General features: G+C 34.9%; 1 protein-coding gene across 3 annotated transcripts in view; it reads left to right on the plus strand.

The window, feature by feature from the left end:
* LOC104152923 (FCH and mu domain containing endocytic adaptor 2) overlaps positions 1 to 20,612 on the plus strand; it is an 89,199-nt gene that overhangs the window by 8,059 nt on the left and 60,528 nt on the right. For all 3 annotated transcript variants that reach the window (XM_068924669.1, XM_068924670.1, XM_068924671.1), the window contains exons 2-7: positions 3,108 to 3,199; positions 7,757 to 7,831; positions 9,098 to 9,239; positions 9,337 to 9,489; positions 12,992 to 13,096; positions 19,028 to 19,126. In XM_068924669.1, the coding sequence (XP_068780770.1) occupies positions 3,108 to 3,199; positions 7,757 to 7,831; positions 9,098 to 9,239; positions 9,337 to 9,489; positions 12,992 to 13,096; positions 19,028 to 19,126 (666 nt within the window). The remainder of the gene's footprint in view (positions 1 to 3,107; positions 3,200 to 7,756; positions 7,832 to 9,097; positions 9,240 to 9,336; positions 9,490 to 12,991; positions 13,097 to 19,027; positions 19,127 to 20,612) is intronic.

A 20,612-nucleotide genomic window follows, 5' to 3' on the forward strand; every position in this document is an offset into this window, starting at 1 on the left:
AGCAGTTGTGGATGGGCTGCATAGCTTTTCCTCTGCAGAAAAATGTTTGCCCTCTGCAGTGAGATATCATACCGTATTTGACATAGGTGTATGTCTCCAGAGATGAGTGGAAAATGCGTAATTTATAGAATTGTTATCTGGTTAATCATCAGTACTCTTGATCATGTAGCATGTAAATAATTGAACAGTTTTGAATGTGCAGTTTTGAAGTCTAGATGTGTGTGTTTACAGGTAGAGCTTGATATGGATAAGACAGCCTGACGCTTGGCATTGTTATTAGTAAGTGAAAACAGGTTCTATAGCTATGCCAAATTTAAAGCGCCTAGTCTCTCAGTTCTGGGATTCTGCTTTGGACTTGCTGCATTGTTTAAACTTTAATGTATCTTTCACATAATTTCTTGGATTAATAACTATTGTTAACATATAAAAGATGTGATAAAAGATGTGATTTTCAATTAATTTTTTTTAATTTGCAAAATATCTGTTCTGTTTCTCTGCTGTGCTTTCTGCTGTTGACATGAGGTCAAGAATGGGTAGAACTGACCAAAAAAGTTAAGTGGAAAAATTAGTTTCTTTGCAGAAATTTTCACTGCAGTTAGGGAACAAGATGATGTTGGGAATTGGTTTTTCCGAATCGTGCCGTTTTGTAAGGCTTTGCAAAGTTACGTTTGTGATACGTTATCAGTCCTCAGGAAGACAGCAGCTAGACACTGGGTCATGGCTGTGCTACCCTTCCTGTATTCTAAACAGGCAGGAAATTTATGGAGCTCCAGTATAGAAAAGATTAAAAGCTACCCCGTTATGAAAAGTCACTTTAGAAGTTTTTAAGCAGTCTGTATTCAGCACATTGCATGCAATGTATCAGCTTAGTAACACGTTAAAACAGGGAAAGAAAGAGAGAACAGTTCATAAAGGAGCATTTTAGTAATTTTTCTGGAAGAAATGCATGACACTTACTGGTAAATGTTTATCTCCAGATTTAGGCACAACAATGACTTCAGAGTGGCTAAAGAATGATTTAATTTTGTATCATGATTGAAAATATCAGTGAGGTCTCATAGAGTCATTGTGGCATTTCAGTAATGTGGTGGCATTCATCAGCATTTCTGTAGAGTAAATACAGAAAGTTAATAAGGTACCTATTACTGCAGCAGTAATGAAAATTATTTTGTGCCTCATACTGCAAGGAAAGGTAGTTAGGTATCAGGGAAAGGGTGCTGAAACTATTTACTTTTTGCAGAGATCTTACTCATAATAAAATTAGTTCTGGCTTCCTCAAACCTAATTTGTTAGTTATTAGTTCTTAGTTGTATTCCCCACGTGCAGAGTATTTAAAAACTTGTTTGTAGAGCACTATATTTAGTATCATTAATTGCTCCAAACAGTTTATTGAACTTTTACAGTTAGACTTGTTCTTGAAATAGTAAGACTACATAACAATAAAAGCACAATTTATATATTTTGTACTAGTTTGTGTTCTTATCCTTTTTTGTCAAACTTGTAAAATCCATATTCTGTAGATAGTTCTCTTTGCTGTATTTTAGTATATTCAGTTTAGCTCTGCTACTAGTTTTTACAGACCTTTCTGTAAGTGCACTTATGCTAAACTGATCTGCATTTTGATGAACTTTTTCAGCTTACAACTTACTGCAACCTTAGGACCATTTATTTTACTTTTTTTCTGTTGATGCTTGGAACAAGTAAATCTAATAATTCTGGTTAGCAATCTGAGTCCAATTGCCTTCATTCATCTGTTACTTGTGAATTTTTTTGTCTATTCGTGTGGTATCCTTTAAGGGAGCTTCTTATGTTCATGATAAAAGACTGTCGTATTACCTAATATTCACATTTAATGTATGTGGAGCTACTACTGTGGCTGCTGAAAGGTTCTTCCATTCATCTGTGGCTACTTCCACTTACTTAGGTTGGCAGATCCCTACCTGCCCCAAGCTTTCCGCTCCCACCTCTTCTGCAGTAGCAGTACAGGTGTTTGCGTCCTCATAATGATCTGGATCACTGAACTTTATTTACTAGCTTTATTTTTCAGCTGTGTAAGTTCCCTGATCATGTGTACCTTGTTGCTGCACAAACAAGCTGTTGCAGAACAAAAGGGACAGAAAGGATTGGCGGGATGTTATGACCATATCCTCAGGCCCCTCTCACTGGAAATGTAGAGCTGCCATTGTGAGAAGTTCAGTATCCTACTTCCCATCTTTCCTTCCGTTTCACTCTGAACATACGTGCAGTTTTCCTGAGAGCAGTACTACTGTGTCGTTTGTAGCAATGACATTGTGGATCTGAAGATTTTCTAAGGGAGGTGAGGAATGGATAGATCAACAGGAAAACTCTCACTTGTAGTAGCAGTGCTATTATGCCATGCCGTGTCTTGCCTCACCTTCCTTTAATTCCCATTGTTGCTTTCTCCTGTCTGGGGGAATTCAACACAGTGCCAAAGTGATAAGCTGGCTGAGCTTATTAACTGGTGTGTAGGACACTGTCTCACTTTTAATGGTGAGATTTGTCTTACTGATTGGAAAGTATTTTTAAGTTTTAATTCCAAATTTAAGAACAAAGGGAAGTTACCTGTGGAAAGGAAGAGCTTTGTGGTTTTACCAATTTTAGAAAAAAATAGAGTATCTGAAGACTTGGGGAGGTGGGGTATCGGATGATCCCAAAATTTGAATTTCACTTCATGGGAAATAATGAAAGATGTGAAAGAATGGAAGGGGAAGGCAATATTAAATGTTTTCAATAAGACAGGGAGTAAAACAATACAAGAGCTGAAGAAATCCATAAAATAAATGCTTTTGATTATAGCCTCGAAATATATAACAGAAGAGTTGCATTAGGTTTCGCAAGCAGGGTAGTAATGGCTGCTGAGGTAATTTTGGTTCCGGTGTTGTTGTATATGGGATTGCAGGGACTAACAGAGCAATTGGGGATGGGCGGTGGGGGGGGGGGGAAGGCTGAGGAGTTAGAAATAACCATTCCGCTCATGAAGCATGAAACTTGATCGGTTGTTAAAAGGCATACAGGTTATACTTTGTTCTGTAATTGCTTTAACATGTTGTGTTTGATGGTTCTCCTTTCTTTTTATTAATCTTTAGGGGGAAAGGAACAATGGCTTTGATGTCCTATATCACAACATGAAACATGGACATTTGTCAACAAAAGAATTAGCAGACTTTATTAGAGAAAGGTAAGAATTTATCTTTGTTAATACTGGCTCTGACATATTGTTTGTGGTTTCTATTTAGAACTTTATGTTTTGTAGTAACATGCAAAATACATATAATAAAAAGAGCAGGATAAAATATCCCATACCCTACAAGAATATCTAGGGTTGTTCCATTCGCTTAAAATTGAATAGTGACTGTTAACCATCAATTAATAACAAGCTTCTAATTTGAAGGTTGATTTAAATAATAAGAGTAGAAAGCTAGAAATGTCAGGTTAAGTGTTGAGCTGTTTATTTTAAATTGATCCCAGTTTCTCTTCGTGTTTGGAAAAAAAGGAATAATTTCTTAAGTAGTAAAAATTGTATCAGTCTTTGATATAATGTTTTTGACCAGAGATACAGAGTTAGGATATTAACAACTGCCAGTAAAATCTTAAAAAATGATACCTTCAGATTAAAAGGCTGAGAAATTAGGTTGTTTGAGGAAAAAGGAGTGATGCATAGGGAAAAGAAATTCATCCATAGGAAGAAAAACAAGTTCCTCTTTATAGAGTGGAAGGGAGAGAACTGGAATCTGTAAACGTTGACAACTTCCTAAACAGATTACCTAGTGCTATTTTTTAGCTTTTAAGGGATTGTTAGAAACAGTGTTGTTTCTTTGGAACATAAGAATTCCCATTCTGGACCAGATTAATGATATGTCTGCTTCAGAATTTAGTTTTACTCAGTTGCTGACACCAGATGACGCATAGAAAAGACTATTAAGAGCTTCCTTCAGTGATTTTTTCTAGAAAGAACAGTCCAAAAAAACAGACTTTCATCAAAATTTCAAGTTTGGCTTGAAATTCACCTTGACAAAAAATTTTCAAGAATTTCCCAGTAAATGTAACCACCCTGGGTGTGGTGGGTACTCAGTGACACTGACATTTGTATCAGTTTCAAAGTGAATTGAAGTGGTGAAAATGACAAAACCTTTCCACTGAGTAGAGACGGGAATTCTGGAGTCCCTATGTGATGAGCAGACTCCCACAAGAGGGACTGCGCAAACCTATGAATCTTATGTTTCGAGACTCTGTGATTTTTGGAAAATACATTATGAATCCATACAAAGTTCCAGTAAAATCCTGCTTTGGATTTAGTGCAGGGATATCCTACTATTGATATTTGAAATGTTTAAGACTTCACAAGTTGGCAATTTCTGACACCTTTAGTTCAATCAAAACATTTTCAGTTTGATTTAAGCTACTCAAAAGTGTTTTTTTTTTTTTTAATTTCAGAAGTGCTTAGTTGCTTTTAATATTTAGAATTTTAATTGAGTGCTTTGTGTTACCTTTGCGAGTACTTGGATCTTTTGTTTTAAAACCTGCTTTCAGTGAATTTTTATAGTAATAAGTTATAGATCTATGCTGTTCATCATCTGGAATAGTATTTAATGTTGTTAGTTTTAAATCTGTGGCATTTTGATTTACCTCCATTCTTAAATGAGAAGCTCACTCACTTCGCTCAACATTGTCATTAACAGTTATGTCATTCATATTCTTTGAGCATATTCCGTCTACTCATATTGCTCCTAAGGTAAAATGTCCTATTTAAATAAGTAAAAATAACTTGATGCTATATCTGACTTGGATTCTTTGCTTTATTGCATTGTTCACAGCACGGTGTTTGGTTGTGTGCAGCCTAATCAGTGGAGAATCTGTTCTTCCCCTTTCTTCAGCCTTAGAAATAATAAAAATAGCAAAAAAAAAGAAGATTGTTTAGAGTGCTGGAATTGTTTATTATTATTATTATTGTCCGCTTAAGCATTTTTTGTCAAGATTTTCTCTCTTTCTAAACTATGAACCTTCTGAAATTGTGTAATTGTTCCCTCCATGCCATGTTTTCCTACTGTATCTCCTCTTACGACTGAATATTCCTAGAATTAGCAGAAGGTTTCCTCCTTGACTGGATCTGGGATGTTTTGAACGTTACCAAGACTTGTCTGGCCCTTGGACTATTACCTTTAGCTGCTTATCCTTGTGGGCCCTCCAGTCTTCCTTACAGATACAACTTTATAAGCTCGTTAGTGACAGATAATTTTTCTGGGCTATGTTCAGTGATTCAATGCCAATTCAATTTTCAACAATGTTATTTTACTTTTTTATTTTTGTCCTTGAGTAGTTGTTAATGGTTGAGTAGTAAAAGAACGGAAGGACAAGCGGAGCTATGGTTCTTTACTGCTTTCTGACCAGAAGTTCTGCTACAATAAATGGGAAAGCCTTGTTCAGTTGGTCGTTACTGATTTCTCGAACATTCAGAAATAAGTCTCCAGAGAGAGCGAATGTAGTGCTGACAGTCTGCTCAGTGTTAGTAAATCTTGGTGAGGTGGGATACCTTTCTGTTAAAAGATGTGTGTCTCAGTTCTACTGTTGACAAAATTTCTACATATTTTATTTTTAAAGGGGTGAAAAAAAAAAAGTGAGCTGCCCTCAGAGGTTGTTTTATCTTTTTAAAAATACTGATTTTAAATAGTGGGAAAATGTTATAAGCAAACTGTAGGATTTGGTTTTGCATGTATTTAGCAACTAAAATGGTTATATGTAAGAAAACAGTGAACTGAGTCTTGGAACTGGATAGGTATTGTGCTGGCTTGATTCCAGAAGTCTTTCAAACCTTTTTTTTTTTTTTTTTTTTGTTTGCACTATTTGTCTTTAAGTGCTGTAAAAAGAAACTCCTTGATCAGAAGAAACTGTCAATGCACGTGTTCCCATCTCAATTGAAATATATAGCAAATTCTAAGGAAAGACAGATTTTCAAATAAATCAACACTCATTTAGTCAAGTGTTTATAGTATGTTACCTGAACATCAGATTGCTCCAGGAAGTCAGTTGGTATAACAAATGAAGGAGATACACTTGCTCAAGTGCTCATTGACAGCATCTTTTGAGTGTTAGTGTTTCTAACGTGCTCTGAAGAAGAGGTGTGGATTTTAGTCAGACATATTACAAGAAAGGCACTGAACTATTAAATCAAGAAAACTTTGATGTAAACTATTGATAATTGATCAAAATACTATATTCAACTTATAAATTAAAGATGCATCAGGGTGTCTTCCATCTCTGCGTTTGTTGCTGCCCAGTGGGCAGGAATTCCCAGCCTTGGAAATTTCTAAACTTTTTTTAGATCACTAAGAATGCTTGCACATGGGAGACGGGGAGAAAGGTATTTGCACATGGTGAAGAACTTTATAAATTGTTTGTGAGATTTAAAATGTAACTGAGTTACTGTATTATACAACTTTCTTTGGTAAACATTTAAAAATAACATACTTAATACCTATTTCTAAGTTGACAGTCCAACTGACTGTCTTGTTACGTTGGAAGTTTGGTAGATTTAGATAAGTGCTCCTCTGTCAAAGTTTCAGATGGCAAATACGACTTTGTTTCATATTTCCAAAAGAAAATTCTTTGTGCTTGAGAAATATTGCTGTGAAGGAGGAATAAAGACATCTATCTCAGCAATAAGTGGTTACAGGCATGGTAAATTGAGAAAGAAGTGAATTCTCAGTCTTCCTTTTTTTTTTTTTTTTTGTTCTACTCCTCACAAATAAAGGTGTTATAACTAGGAAAATTACTTCAAGCTTTTGCAATTTCAAGAAGGGGCAATTGCAGTATTTGCTGAAATCCAAGATGATTCCAAATCTAAGCTGATGCTACATACTAAGTATTGATTTAGGGCAGAAAGTTAAAGTAGCGTGTATCATTAGCTTCGTAAAAGGAGAGGAAGAAGATGCATCTCACTTATGGTAGAGGAAGGACTTGCAGGGAGTCACTGGTCTGATATGTTGTGGGTGTCTGTTGTTTCATGGCAGTTGCCCCAGCACAGGCTCTAATAAGGAAATCTATGGTGACCCTTGGATTTTGACTCTCCAAAAGACAAGTAAACATGTGGTTTTGAATTCAGGAAAGTGTAATTAAACTTTTTTTAGGCAAAAGGACATCTAAGAGAAATCAGTGTGTACAGAGAGAATCTTCGTTAAAAATAAATACAAACAACAGAACAATGTACTATAGTGCTTTCCAAACTCAAATATCGGAATGCTCTAAAAAATACAGTACTAACCCCCCTCACCTACATCTACAAAAAGGCAAGACAAAATCCCATTTTGTTTGATGTGAACAAATGTGCTTGCTTCATAAGTGTTTAGCTTTTTATTTCAATGTTTTTGTTACAAATATATTTGATGTTGCAGCTCTCTAAATCTGTAGTATTTAGACAATGTTAGGCAGATGATCGTGATATCCCTTTGTACTAATTGTTGCTAAGGTCTGTTAAAGATAGAGGGAAAATAGCAGGGAAGAGAGGAATCATTTATTAAAATCTTGAGCTGCTTGTTTATATTTCCAAGCAATATTCTGCCACAGTGTTCTCAGTCAGATTTTTAGCATACTTCCGTGCTTTGCATATAGCTTTTGAGGGGTCATTAATATGTAGCTGTTTTCAGCTGAAGTAAAAGTCCTCTGCATTGCGCTTTTAGCATGCATATTCATCTGTCTTCAAAACTGCGTTGATTTTGCTTTTGATTGCTTTCTTTGACAGGGCTACGATAGAGGAGGCGTATTCAAGGTCAATGACAAAACTAGCCAAATCGGCAAGCAATTACACGCAACTTGGGTAAGTGTGTACAAAAGTGAAATAATTAATTACGTAAGTGTTAGGAGTCGAGTTTGGTTCTGACTGTTTTATTGATGATGTTGAAGGATCAGAGGGTGCTATAACTTTGCCACTTTATCATGCAGCTATAACAAAAAAAAAAAAGGTCATTTCGGACATGATAAAGGACATGACTTTTTAGTCTGTGTGCCCAAGCCTATAAGGAGAGAACATATGGTCTGCAAATGTGGCAATAAATTTATTTCCATTATTTCTATTTTTCCAAATGTTGGTGCTGTTCTCAGGGGTCTTAAGAAAGAGACTTTTCAATAACAGACTTATTCTATAGTTTAATTAAAATTTTATATGCAGGATATGAATTTAAATATTAGAATGATTAATGGATGTTTTTTCATTAGAAAGATACTGCCAACAGCTCAGACTTCTTAGATGATGCTAAAGATGTTTTTATTTGTGATAATCCCAGCTGGAAATACGAAGAGCTTTCGTCAGCGGGTAATTTGATACCAGTTGTTGCTTCTCTTCAAAAGTTCATTATCTGCATGTAAGCTTGAACATCAGTGCTTTAAAAGCTATCCATGGTATTGCTTTTTCAGCAGCATTGATCAAGAAACTGTGGCAGGGCCATATCTGTAGAATAGCTGAAGTAGTCCATTCAGTATAGAAATTCAGATCTGAGGCGTGACCTGACCCCACTATCCTTCACCATATGGTTAATCTCTGTTAATCAGTAAATCACTTTTAGACACAGACCATCTTGGCCAACATTTTTTTCTACATCTTGGTGCTGTGGTGATGTAAAACAACTGGAAAATCAACTAGCCAAATATTTTTTTTCTTTGTGCTATTCACGTATTTACATGGAAATATTTTTCCATGTTAAAAGTTTTTTAGATTTTTCTTTTTTTTTTTTTTTTTGAGCTGATCTTGCATCATCTTTAGGAATATCACTTGCCATTCATATGTATTGAAGACAGGAGAGATTGAGTGAACTTCTGTGTTTCACTTGTATTGACTCTACATGACTAATGAGTGAAAAACAGCACACACTGAAAACTTAGCAGATACTATTCCTAGAACAGTTGGAACGTATTTAATAAGAATATAACTTATAGCAGTTTTGAGGTATTTTGTTTGTTTCAGTTTTAGGAACAGAGCTGAATTTCTGTAAACGTATCACTAATACTGTAGCACTATAAAAAATATTGTAGCTAATCAAAGGGAGAAAATCCAGATCAGCATTAAATATATATTTTTTTCCTCTAGGACGTTTGCACCTGTTTGGGATGTTTTCAAAACCTCAACAGAAAAACTAGCAAGCTGTCACTTGGATCTTGTACGAAGATTACAAGAGCTAATAAAAGAAGTTCACAAGTATGGAGATGAACAAATCAAAGCTTATAAAAAGGTTATTAATTCTTCATATGCATGTTCAGTCACTTATTACCATTAAAATTATTACCATTAAAATTATTTGGTTTTGACAACTATGTGATATTTGACAGACTAAAGAAGAGGTTTCAGGAACATTGGAAGCAGTGCAAAATATTCAAAGTATCACTCAGGCCTTACAGAAGTCAAAGGAAAACTACAACACAAAGTGTGTCGAACAAGAACGATTGAAAAAGGAAGGAGCAACACAGAGAGAGGTTGATAAGGTAGTTTTGTTTGTTCTGTTTTGTTTAAGGTAGGTTTTTTTGTAATTATCTGCATCATGCAATAATTCTGTTTGACTTTTACAAATACTGTCTATAATTGTTTCAGCGTCTATTATGTTTTTGGATAAATTTTCTGTAGGTAAATACACAAACACTCAGTGCCCTTGTTTTTGAATTAAGGAGTAGGAAGTTTTGTTCTGTCCCTTCAGCTGAGACAAAGTAGCTAATTACAGGACTGTTTGAAGCCTGTTCCATTGAAAAGAAAAACAAGTGAATGTTACTTTCTGTACTAATTTAAGAGGTTCCAATTACATGGACCAAAATCCCAAAGGGTGAGTATTCTGATGCTGTATTTAGTATTGTCCTTGGTTCATTGGGTGAGTTTGATCCATTGAAGAAACATAGGTAGTAGAGGAAAGCAGTCATGCGTCCCTGTCTCTGACTATGCCGTATCTTTTTAAAACTTGGTACCTCTGCCTATTTCTGTTTGATTTATCTGGTCTGGGACTCTGCCCTTGTTTGAATGGTTTAGTGCCTTTTTTACTGTCATGTTGGATAAACAGATAGGAGAGCTGATTATCATCTTTTCACTCATTATCAAAAGTGATCCCTCTGAGTTTGTTCTAATTGTTTTGTCTGTGATGTAAACCTAGCTTTTCTCCTACCTTCTGTCTCAACTGACAGTCACTGTTGGCTTCTAGGAATGAATCAGAAATGTGTAGGATAACAGGTTATTTCCTGGTAGACTATTCAAAATATAATTTTTCAGAATTTTTGTAAATAGATTAAAACTTTTCAGTAGGAAAGGTTGAATTCATGGAAGGCTTGCTTTTAAGATATAATATTGTAATCCCTTGTCCAGCAGAAAACAAAAAATGATCAGTCTGGACTGTTTACCTGCTGAAGGAAGAAAGAGGAAGCTCCATAGGATGACACACATGAAGGCTTTTTTCTATTATTTTGTGCATCTTCCCTCAATACTTTTCTCAGAACAATTAGGCTGTAGTTGAATGCCCAGCTAATACTTCAAAAATAATGTTCCCAATGGGGACTGTTGACCCCGCATTCTCTCCAGTTATGTCTTTATTCAGATTCACGCTTGCCATTTCAGAAACCTGGTAGCAACGATTATATTCATTAATTTTTTCCTTTGGCAAAGAACAGGTTTATTACTTTTAGCAAAACATGAAAAACATTTGTATCAAAATCACAGGACAGCTACTTTATCACAAAGCATGGAATAAGCGCCCACACGATAAAGTAGCAAATGTCTGATAAGAGCTTATTGTAGAGCCAAATATTTGGAGAAATACTCTACTGAAGAATCTGAGGAGGAATCTTATAGTGAGATATGTAATTTCATTAAACTAACTGAAGCTGAAAGTTAGTGTTAACTTGCGTAATAATTTCCTGTTGTTCCCTGACATGTCAACTTCTCTATTTATAATGACTTGCCAAAAAAGTGTTGACTGATCCTCGTGCTTTCAGTTACTAAGTCTGCTAAATAGAGTTCTAGCAATTGCTACACCTGAGAATACACACATCCTGTTTTCAGAACAGATTATTGGTTAATCATGTAGCGTTCGCCTGTTTGACCATTTTGTCGGTCTTACTGAATAAGCACTTTCCATAAATGCTCTTCAGCACATACACCGATAGTTCTGCTCATAGTTAGACATGGTTACAAGAGGCAGAGAATGTTTTAGTTTTGTGTCAAAATCCCATGCATATGTGGTTTCAGCTACCTAACACTTCACAAAAAATCTGATTTTAAAAGTCTTGCAACTTTGCATTTCCTTTCTTTTCAGTGATTAAATTTGGCACCATCTTACTCCAAACCCACCTTAACTTTATTAAAACTAAGTGTTCATAAAGCACTTTGTACTTTTGGTATAGTAAGTTGTATTTGGGAAACAAGACTGGACTGTTTTCTTCCTGGGAATTCCCCTATGTGGAGGTACAAGAGTGAGAATAATGAAGTAAAGTTTAAGGGAAGTGACTGATGTTTGATACATCCTGTCATGCCATCCTAAAATGCCTAAAGGATCAGTATCCATGTTCTTTATATAGTGTGATATTTTCAAGTTGCCTCTGTCGTGCTGGATTTAAAGGACTATGTGAGCAAGATCTGCTTAGGCTGTCTCTGTAACTGGAAAAGTGCTTGTGGAACTTCAGCTTCAATTTCTCTTCCTTGGAAGTCCTGATTGCTGTTTTTGTAGCTGAATGTGTGTTAACACTATACTACTATTCATGATTTTCAGTTATATTTTTCTTTAAAGCCCAAAATATAACGACCTCTTTCCAGAGGGCGTCTTGATTTTAATTTCTTTGAAAGTCATAGATAGTGGTCAGCTTTCCAAGTAGTAGTTTACTCATTGCAAATAAGAAGTAGTTGCCATTTTTACTATGAAACTGATGGCCTTCATTTGAAAGAAGGGAGGAGAGCTGTTTAGAAATAAAACAAATGGAAAACATATATTATACAACTGTCTTTACTGATGTCATTAATAATTCAGCAATGTTTTTCAATTTTAACTGATGGAAGATTTGAAGGAGATAAACTAGGCATGTTGAGCAAAGAAGCTATAAAAAGCTGATGTTCAAGAGGAATAAAATCTATTTTAACTGATTTTTAACTTGGAGATGAGATAGCAATATTATCAAAGATTCCAAAAACTTCATATCCTGTGTGTCATACTGTAAACTTTGAAAATAGTTTTTTTTCCACTAAAAATAATCACTTAATTCAATTTTGCTTTTGATCTAATTTTGGGATTCTCCTGTATTTCTCTTTATCTTTTAAGAATGTTAAGCTCACAAAAAGATAATTTCGGTTTAATGGCAACAAATAATGAAACAGATTAATAAATTATAAAGCCAAAAAGGACTGTTGGTGAACAAGTCTGAGCTGCGTAAATGTGGTCATCAGCGTGTTCTTCATAATCTTTTGTTTCAAATATCTTCTCTTAGTTTTCATTGATGTAAGGCCTGTGCTTTTTCCTTGGATATCTTTTTCCTTATTTTTCTTCCACTTCTAAAGAAAAAAAAGTGCCTCTTTTTTACTGTTACCTCTTTCCAAATTGTACTAAAGCTCTGTTTGCACTGTATTCCCACCCTGCTTTCTTCCTATTTTTTCTGTATCTTTGACAAAAGAGCTAATCATTAACTTCAGATCTACAATTTTAAAAATTTGATATCAAAAGAAGTACTTTAAAATTAGTCATTTCTGAAAAGCAGAAGGGATTTAAATGGGGTAACAACTTTAGTATGCGTATCTTTGTTCTCTTTTAAAATGGTTATATGGTTTATATACAACTTTGAATAGATATCTCTAAAGGCTTGAATCAGTTATTTGGTTGTAAAATTTTGTTATGACAATTCACTGTGTTGATATGCACCTGAATTTTTTTATAATTCGTCATAGGCTGACTACTACTAATGACTGAAAGCATTGGAACAGACTGGATATGTAACATTTGACAGCTTTTTTAAATTTCTATAGGCAGCAGTTAAATTGAAAAAAGCTACAGATACCTACAAACTGTATGTGGAGAAATATGCTGCAGTTAAATCTGATTTTGAACAGAAAATGACAGAAACTGCACAGGTAAGTGTTATATTAAATGAGTTAGCTTTTAAAGTAGATCAGCATATTTTATTGTCTCTCATTCAGGTTTGATCTGAAAGCAAAGCTTTTGGAAAATCAGTTCAAGATAGAATGTCCCTTGAAAACCGATGTGAACTATAGCGTCAAAAGTAGTAGGGACTTGAAAGGCAAACATTGACTGACCATGTATTTTGTAATGATGGTGTTGCTATGTAATACACAGGTATTAGCACTCTAGAAAGTCTTTTTGAAGAAATTTTTAGGAAGAAAGCAAAATGAACTTCTGAAAGTGTTACAGGTGTGTTGTGATCACGTGGGGAAATCATATGGCTTGCTGGTGGGCAGAGTTCAGATAAGAGTTTTAGTATTGGGATCCGTCGTGCTTTTTCACTATTATTCCAGCAAAACACTTCAGTAACAGTTTGTTAAAGTGCCTTCTCAAGGTTTGTCTGAGGTGGTCGAAAGCCCTTATATCTGTTCAGATTTCTGTGTATTTTTTTCCAATTTTTTTTTAAAAGATGTTTTAGTCTGTATTCCAGAGGATGTCACGTTCTTTGTGTGATTGTATATGCTGCTGCTTTGTGTATGTTAAAGCTTTTTTTTTCAAAAAAAAAAAGTGGAAAAAAAGTGGAAAAGCATTTCAGTTTTTCATACCTCTGTGGAAATGAAGATTTTACAGCTCAGGGATTGTGTATACTGACATGTAAAAAGCTACCCTGTCCTAAACTATAAACTGCTTTTCTACCTCCAAATCTGACTAGAATTAGATCTAGTTCATCTCTGAATAGACCTTCAACACAGCTGTTACAGAAAGGATACCAAATGTATCACATACCAAACCCCCACCCTAGGCATTTGTGCTGAAAAAGAGCTCAAACATACTACTGCAAAATTCTTCCTTTAAATGACTTATGTTAGGAGTCTTGTAAACGTTTTAATGAAAGGATGTCAATAGGCATCTTTTTTCCAGTATTCTGACTAGGTTCTGGTAGGAAGAGTCTTCCAACCACACCATACAGTTTGGTCCAGACATAGGACCTCCCCCATGCTTCCATTTTCTGTTTGAGTTCAACTTAGGTACATTATTTTTCTCTAGTTTTAAAAATATTTGTCATTTTAAATCCTGTTTTAAAAAATTTATGTGTGTGTGTAGTATGTAACTGTGCCTTCTTTGGATAAGACGATGTTGATTGCAGTTCTTCACTGGTATAGGAAGGCTTTATAGAGAAAAATGCACCAAGAAAAGTTTGTAGGTACTATGGTGGGCTAGGTTATATGGCTTCTTGTACTTCTCTCTCATCTCTGATGTGTGAGGCTTTTTTTTTCAATATGTATTTTAAGCCAGTATTACTGTCAAAAGCAGCAGTTGACCTCCTGCCATGCCTCTGCCTTTGTCAAATATGAGGAGTTGCCTTGGTGAACTAGTCCAGATAAACCTGACGTAGTAAGAAAAGTTGGCTTTAACCCAGAACAGTTCCTGGATCTGGTTTATTAAAAGATCACGCAAGCATTTTTGGTGACACAAAGGAGGTAGCATTGTGGAGCCAAGGGTGGGGGCTTGCATCTTGAAGCGTTAGTGCTAGCTAAAGTATGTGACATTGTGTCCTGTACTCACTTAAATAGGTGTCAACATTATTCGTTTACATCTGTTGCCTTAGGATTGTGTGTGTAACGTGAAATATTTGTGGATCAGTTATCCCTAGCCAATTTGGTAGGGCTTGGTGTTGGCAAGTGTGATTACGATCATTTGAGAATTCTGAGACTAGACTGCGTTTGTAAACAACTAAAAATAGTTGAATGTATTTTAAAATCTTAATTGTTGGAAACAAGTATAATATTATGTTAACAAAAGAGTCTCTACCACTGAAGTGTAACGTTCCTCCCAGAAAGTTTCCTCAATAAGAATAGGTAGAAGCACACTGACATGTGAACACGTACTGCTGTTATCCAGAATGGTAACTTTTTTGTAGTGTTCCTGATAGCATAACTATTGTAATTGCTCAATAACCATTCCAGTAACTGCATCACTGTGTAGTAGGTGTAAATTACAGTGCAGCCTGGCTTGTGCTCTTGGCCCCCCTTTTAACACTAAGAAATAAAGTAGAACCAGAAAACTACTGAGCTGTTCTGATGATTTTTTTAGATCGTATACAGCTGCGCTCTTGTGGATCTAGCTAGAATAATTTAAGTTCTTGCCCTGTTTGTTATTTTGCTTGTTCTAGAAGCTACCAAATCCCCATTGAAAGAGATCCTGTAAAGGCTTCTGATCCATTTCAGTGCAACTCAGTCAGGTTGCTTTAATCTTTTAGTCTCACAAAAGCTGTCTGCTGTCTGTTCCCTGCATTGCAAGAAAGCGACTCTTTGTAGCAGTTGATTTATTGCTCTCTGAAACAATAAGAAAATGTATAACTAATACAACTTTAGTAAACTGGCCTTGCTAAACTGCACTGTAAACTTGTCTCCAGTGAGTAAGAAAGCTGTGAGTAATGTGAAAAGGAGTTCTTGTTTAGAACTGATGCAAGATAAACATGAAGAGTATTTGAAACAGGTTTCATTGTCAATGAATTACTGAAGGAAAATACAGGAGCTTTCAGCAAGCAGGCTAGCTGGGCTTTTCATTTTGTCCATTTGAACAATCTCCTGCAACAAAAGAATGAGAAGTGATTTAGCTTATTTTGTGTATCAGACTATGAAAATGCTTTTTGCTCAGTTTTCTCATTTGTGTTATTAGGTAGGTATTAGATATTAGTTATATAAACTTGACTTGAGATGTAGAGAGAAAGACAGTATCTTTTTACTATACCAAATGTGTTATGGCTGGGAAAACCTGACCATTCTTTTAGGCTTTTTTTTTTTAATTATTATTTACAAAAACAGTGCAGAATTACCTCTCATTACAAACCACGTTTGTCTTATACGCTTAGTTCCTTAGCTGCAACAACCTTTTTACTCTAAATTTTAAATTTTCACTTAACAAGTTAACTGACAACTGGAGACTTTAGTATCTTCCACAGCTACTCATAGTGAAAAATAAAGTTGGAATTATGCCAGTGAAAGCCCTATCTATGGGGTTTTTTTGCATTACAAGGGTGTAGCTGCATTTACAGTTTGGTGGAAGGATTGCTGCTGTATGTATGATGTCCTAGGAAAAATAGCAAAACCCATGAAAATGTGGAAGCCCACTTCCCTCCCTCCCTTTTTAAATCGAACCTACTGTAGATTATCTTAATTTAGGATATATTTCACTTTAAATTAGTAGCTCTGAAAACAAAATAAATGAATATGAGCATTCTTAGCTGTTTCAGGGCAAAATTAGTTGGCTTAACTTAAATCTATATTAGGCTGTTCAGATAAAATTGTTCTGAGGATACTAACATCTTGAGCTGCTGTGGCTATATTCTGAGTAAACATGTAGTAATGTCCTCTCTTAGCTGTCCTCTTTGCTTAGTTTAACTCTTCAGCTGCTCTTTGCATTACTTTCACTTATTTTTTCTTTTTTTTTCATTAACTATCTTGCTTGCAGTTATCGAGAGGGAAGTGACTTGTGATGTGTGAACTTGAGAAGTTGAATTGTGAAGTGTGATCTTGCTAATCTTGAGTTGCAAGAATTGTAGCTTATGCTGCAATAAACATGGAATGTTTTGGTTTGGTAAAGTGTAAAAACGTAGTTCGTTTTCTGTTGTTCAGAAATGGATGTAACATTCTTCATGCTGAAAGATTTTCTGAGAAAAGTTATAGTTCTTTTATGCAGTGGTTATATAAGACCTCATTATGCCAATTATCCCACTGGGCTAGAAGCTTTTTTTAATCACATAGTACAGTCAGTCACTGGAAAGGATCAAATAGCTGAAAATATTAAAATATCCTTTGAAAGTCTTCTGTGTTAACTGGAACTGAGGAGAGTCGACTGGAAGTCTTTGCTGTTGAGTAGTCTGCATATAAATAAAGGTTTAAGAAAGTAAGAACTCTTCACAGTATACATTTTAAAACTTACAGGAAAACATGTTTTAAAAAATAGCATGCTTGCTTTAATTGCATGTGCTGAGTTGGACAGTTAAGGATACTGTTGATGACAATTTTTTCATTCTGATTGTAGCTTACAATGCTAAGAAGTGATTTGCATTTGTGTTGGGTCATTAATATCAAGATTCATTTCAGTAAATCTTTTCAGCATGGACTGATCTTTCAAGAATTTAATCTCAAGTATGCTGCTCATATATGCAAATAAACAATTCATTTAATGATTATATCTGTGGTATGAATACTGTTTGTAGTACATCTTCTAGGTAGCCTTAGTCTTTGATCACAACCCTTTTGTGTTATGCACTGTACGAGGCTAGATGACTTCTACTTCAAAGACTTTGAATATAAATCATAAAACAAGAAATAAGGAAATAATGGGGGGAGGTGAGATCCACTGACATATTAGACAAAAATCTCTGAATGGACAGAGCTGCTTAGCTGTTTCAATATGCATTATAGAGAAGAGCTTGAAGGAGGATGGTACCTCAATTTTGCAGGCTTTTACAGGGAGCATGCACCAAATGTAAGGGAAGCAGCATTGTCATGATCTCAGAAATTCACCTGGGGTTTAAAAATTAGGTAATGCAAACAGTCTGCAAGGTCACTTGCATACAGGTGTTGACGCATTGAAGTAGAGCAGATTTTATGGAGACGGACCATAGATAGCTTTGAAAGCAAAATAATGTAGTTTATACAATCAGGTAACCAGTAAAAGCAGGAAGGTCAAATAAGAGGCTACAAAATTGAGGACCATCATAAGCTCGGTAATGAAGAAAAGGCTGCTAGAGAAGAATTTTGATCTGCTTGATTGATGGCTAGAGAGGCATGCAAGTATGGCAAGAAAAAAGTTTAGGAGATAGACATGAGACAGAGGCATTGGACTTGTTTGTATGGAGTTGTTCTTGTGCTTGTGGATCAGAGTACCAGGAGGTGAAAAATGTAGAGAGAAAATCCTCAGAGAACCTTATAAAAATTGGAGAGAGGATTAAGTGGTGCTTTGAAGGACACGTTTGAAGGGCATTTACTGAAGTAGGAAGAAAACTAGGAGAGGGCAGGAATAAACATAGAGCAAGATTTCAAGAAGATTATGGGGTCATCAGAGACTCTGGAAGCGATTTTAAAATGGATGTCAAATGGAAGCCTGGGTAAGATGGACCAGGAGGACAAATTCCAGGCAGTAACTGCAAAGACTGTTTACAGCAAGTTTAGAGATCAAACAGATGAATCATATTTAAAGATGCAAGTGATGTGGATGACTAGAACAAGAGAAAGCATGTGTGCGTTGTGAGTGGGAGGGGGAAGTCTTCACGAGAAGGTGCAAGGGAGATCTAGAAATAGGTTTTTGGGGATTAGATGAGAAAAGATGAAAATCTTCATAAATGGGGAAAGGAGATATGTAAACACCCTCCATCCCTATTTTCTCCTGGAAGAGATAGGTGAGATTATGTATATGGAGAAAAAACAAGATAGGTGAAAGTGTAAAGAGCAGGTCAAGTGGTAAAAATACAGCTATGATTGTTTATAGTATCCTCTGCTACACGCAAACAGAAACACTTTTTCTTGGAAATGAAATGTTCTATAGCACAACATTGTATATGTGAGGCATTAGAAATCCCTTTTTTTAATAGTATTGAATTAGCTATTTGCTGATATTTATGATTTTTAAGAACACCAGAATTTGAATTATTCTTTAAAACCTCAATAGTCTAAATGGATGTCATGTTTATAAGTACCTTATTTAGTGACTTTGTGAATTCCAAACCTTCCTTTCTTAAACACTACTTACCATGATCAAGATCTCAAAAAGTAATTGAATTTTTTGCTTAGTATATTTAATAATTAAAATTTAAGATTTAATATTTCAAGAATTATTTTCATTATGAGTAATTACTTGTATCTGGTTTGCAGAAATTTCAAGACATTGAAGAAACACACCTCCTTCATATGAAAGAAATTATAGAATCATTGTCAAATACCGTAAAAGAAATTCATTTACAAATAGGAGAGGTAATGTTTATATGAATATTTGTTTATTTGGACTATAATATGTATTTTTCTGAACATGGGACATGTTCAGAAATGGGACATTTCTTACTATCTTAGTGATAATTACAAGATCACATCTTTCAAATGATAGTAACTTTTTAAGCCAGAGGAAGTAGGAGGAGATAAACAGAAATGGTCCAGGGATTCAAGAAAAATTTTCAAGCAGATTTTGGTCTTTTCACCACAAATAGAAAATGTTATGAGTACTGAACCTGTTTATCAGATATTTGAAGGGGCTTTGAATGTCTGCTAAATTTCCATTTTAATCTTTTGATTAAATAGCATATTAATAATGATGCTTGTATGTCTATTAATTCTCTTTTGCTATTCAAACCAGTTTCTGAAAATTATCATTAAATGAATCATCGTCTGATTTTGATTGTTGTAGTGGAAATTTTTTTTCAATATCTAAATTCAACATGAGCTGAAATTTTTACTGCTTCCTGTTACGTTGATAAGTTTCATATCACAAATGTTACTGAGTAAGTAAGGTTGAGTAATCATTAAACTTTGTGTTAAAAAGAAAATAATGTTTTGATAGTTTAAAGAGTTTTTAGGTTATTTGCAAATCTGTTCTCTATATGTTAAATTAGCACTCATTTCAGACACAGCTGGGATACCTGTGCTTTTCTTTAACGAATACTTAAAATCATACCAGTCTGAAAAGTTTCAGAATTTTTAATAAACTTTGTTTTTTTGTGAGGAAAAGTTCTTCAGTAACAGTAATTTAAAACGCTTTTAGAGTATCGTTTCTTTAGATGCAAGTTTTTTTTTTTTAAGTAATAATCCTTATAAATAGCCTTTAATTTTTTGTTGTGTTGAAATGTAGTTTTATTTGTGAATGCTTAAAATTTGAGTCATTGTACTCTTCACTTAATTTTGAGGTTTTCTGCTAGTGTGTGATGATCACAAGGGTCATGCTGTTTATTTCTAAAGCATATCTATACCACACTGTTGGAAAGACCTTTTAGTAGTAGCATATGTTTTCTTCTTTGCCAGATCAAAAACATTACAACAGTAATGCTTTTATCAAGCAGGTGGGAACTGTGATAATGCAGTGGTAAACGTTCACACCCTTACTGGTGCTGGCTTAAGAGACTGCCTGTCTTTCTAACATTGTAGTGGGACATGCTACTGTCAGAAATTCAGAAAACAATATATGCAAAAGTGGTTTAGAGAGAAGAAACTGAAGTAAGTCCTAGACCAGTCATCAAGATGTATTGTTTCGTTCCTCGTTTGTATGTGTCCTGGTACATACAGTTATTAACGTTAAAGTGATGAAGGGATTTTCTTGATAAAATGCCTGTTGATTTCTGTAAGCCCTTTAATATATTTTAGAGGGTGGTATTTTGAAGATTAACCCTAAAGAAAACCACTTTTTAAAGTTAATCACATTCTTTCAATTGCTGGGTTTTACCTTCCTTTGTTTGTTTGGTTTTTTTTGAAG

The sequence above is a fragment of the Struthio camelus genome, chromosome W (assembly GCF_040807025.1).
Source record: "Struthio camelus isolate bStrCam1 chromosome W, bStrCam1.hap1, whole genome shotgun sequence".
NCBI lineage: Eukaryota > Metazoa > Chordata > Aves > Struthioniformes > Struthionidae > Struthio > Struthio camelus.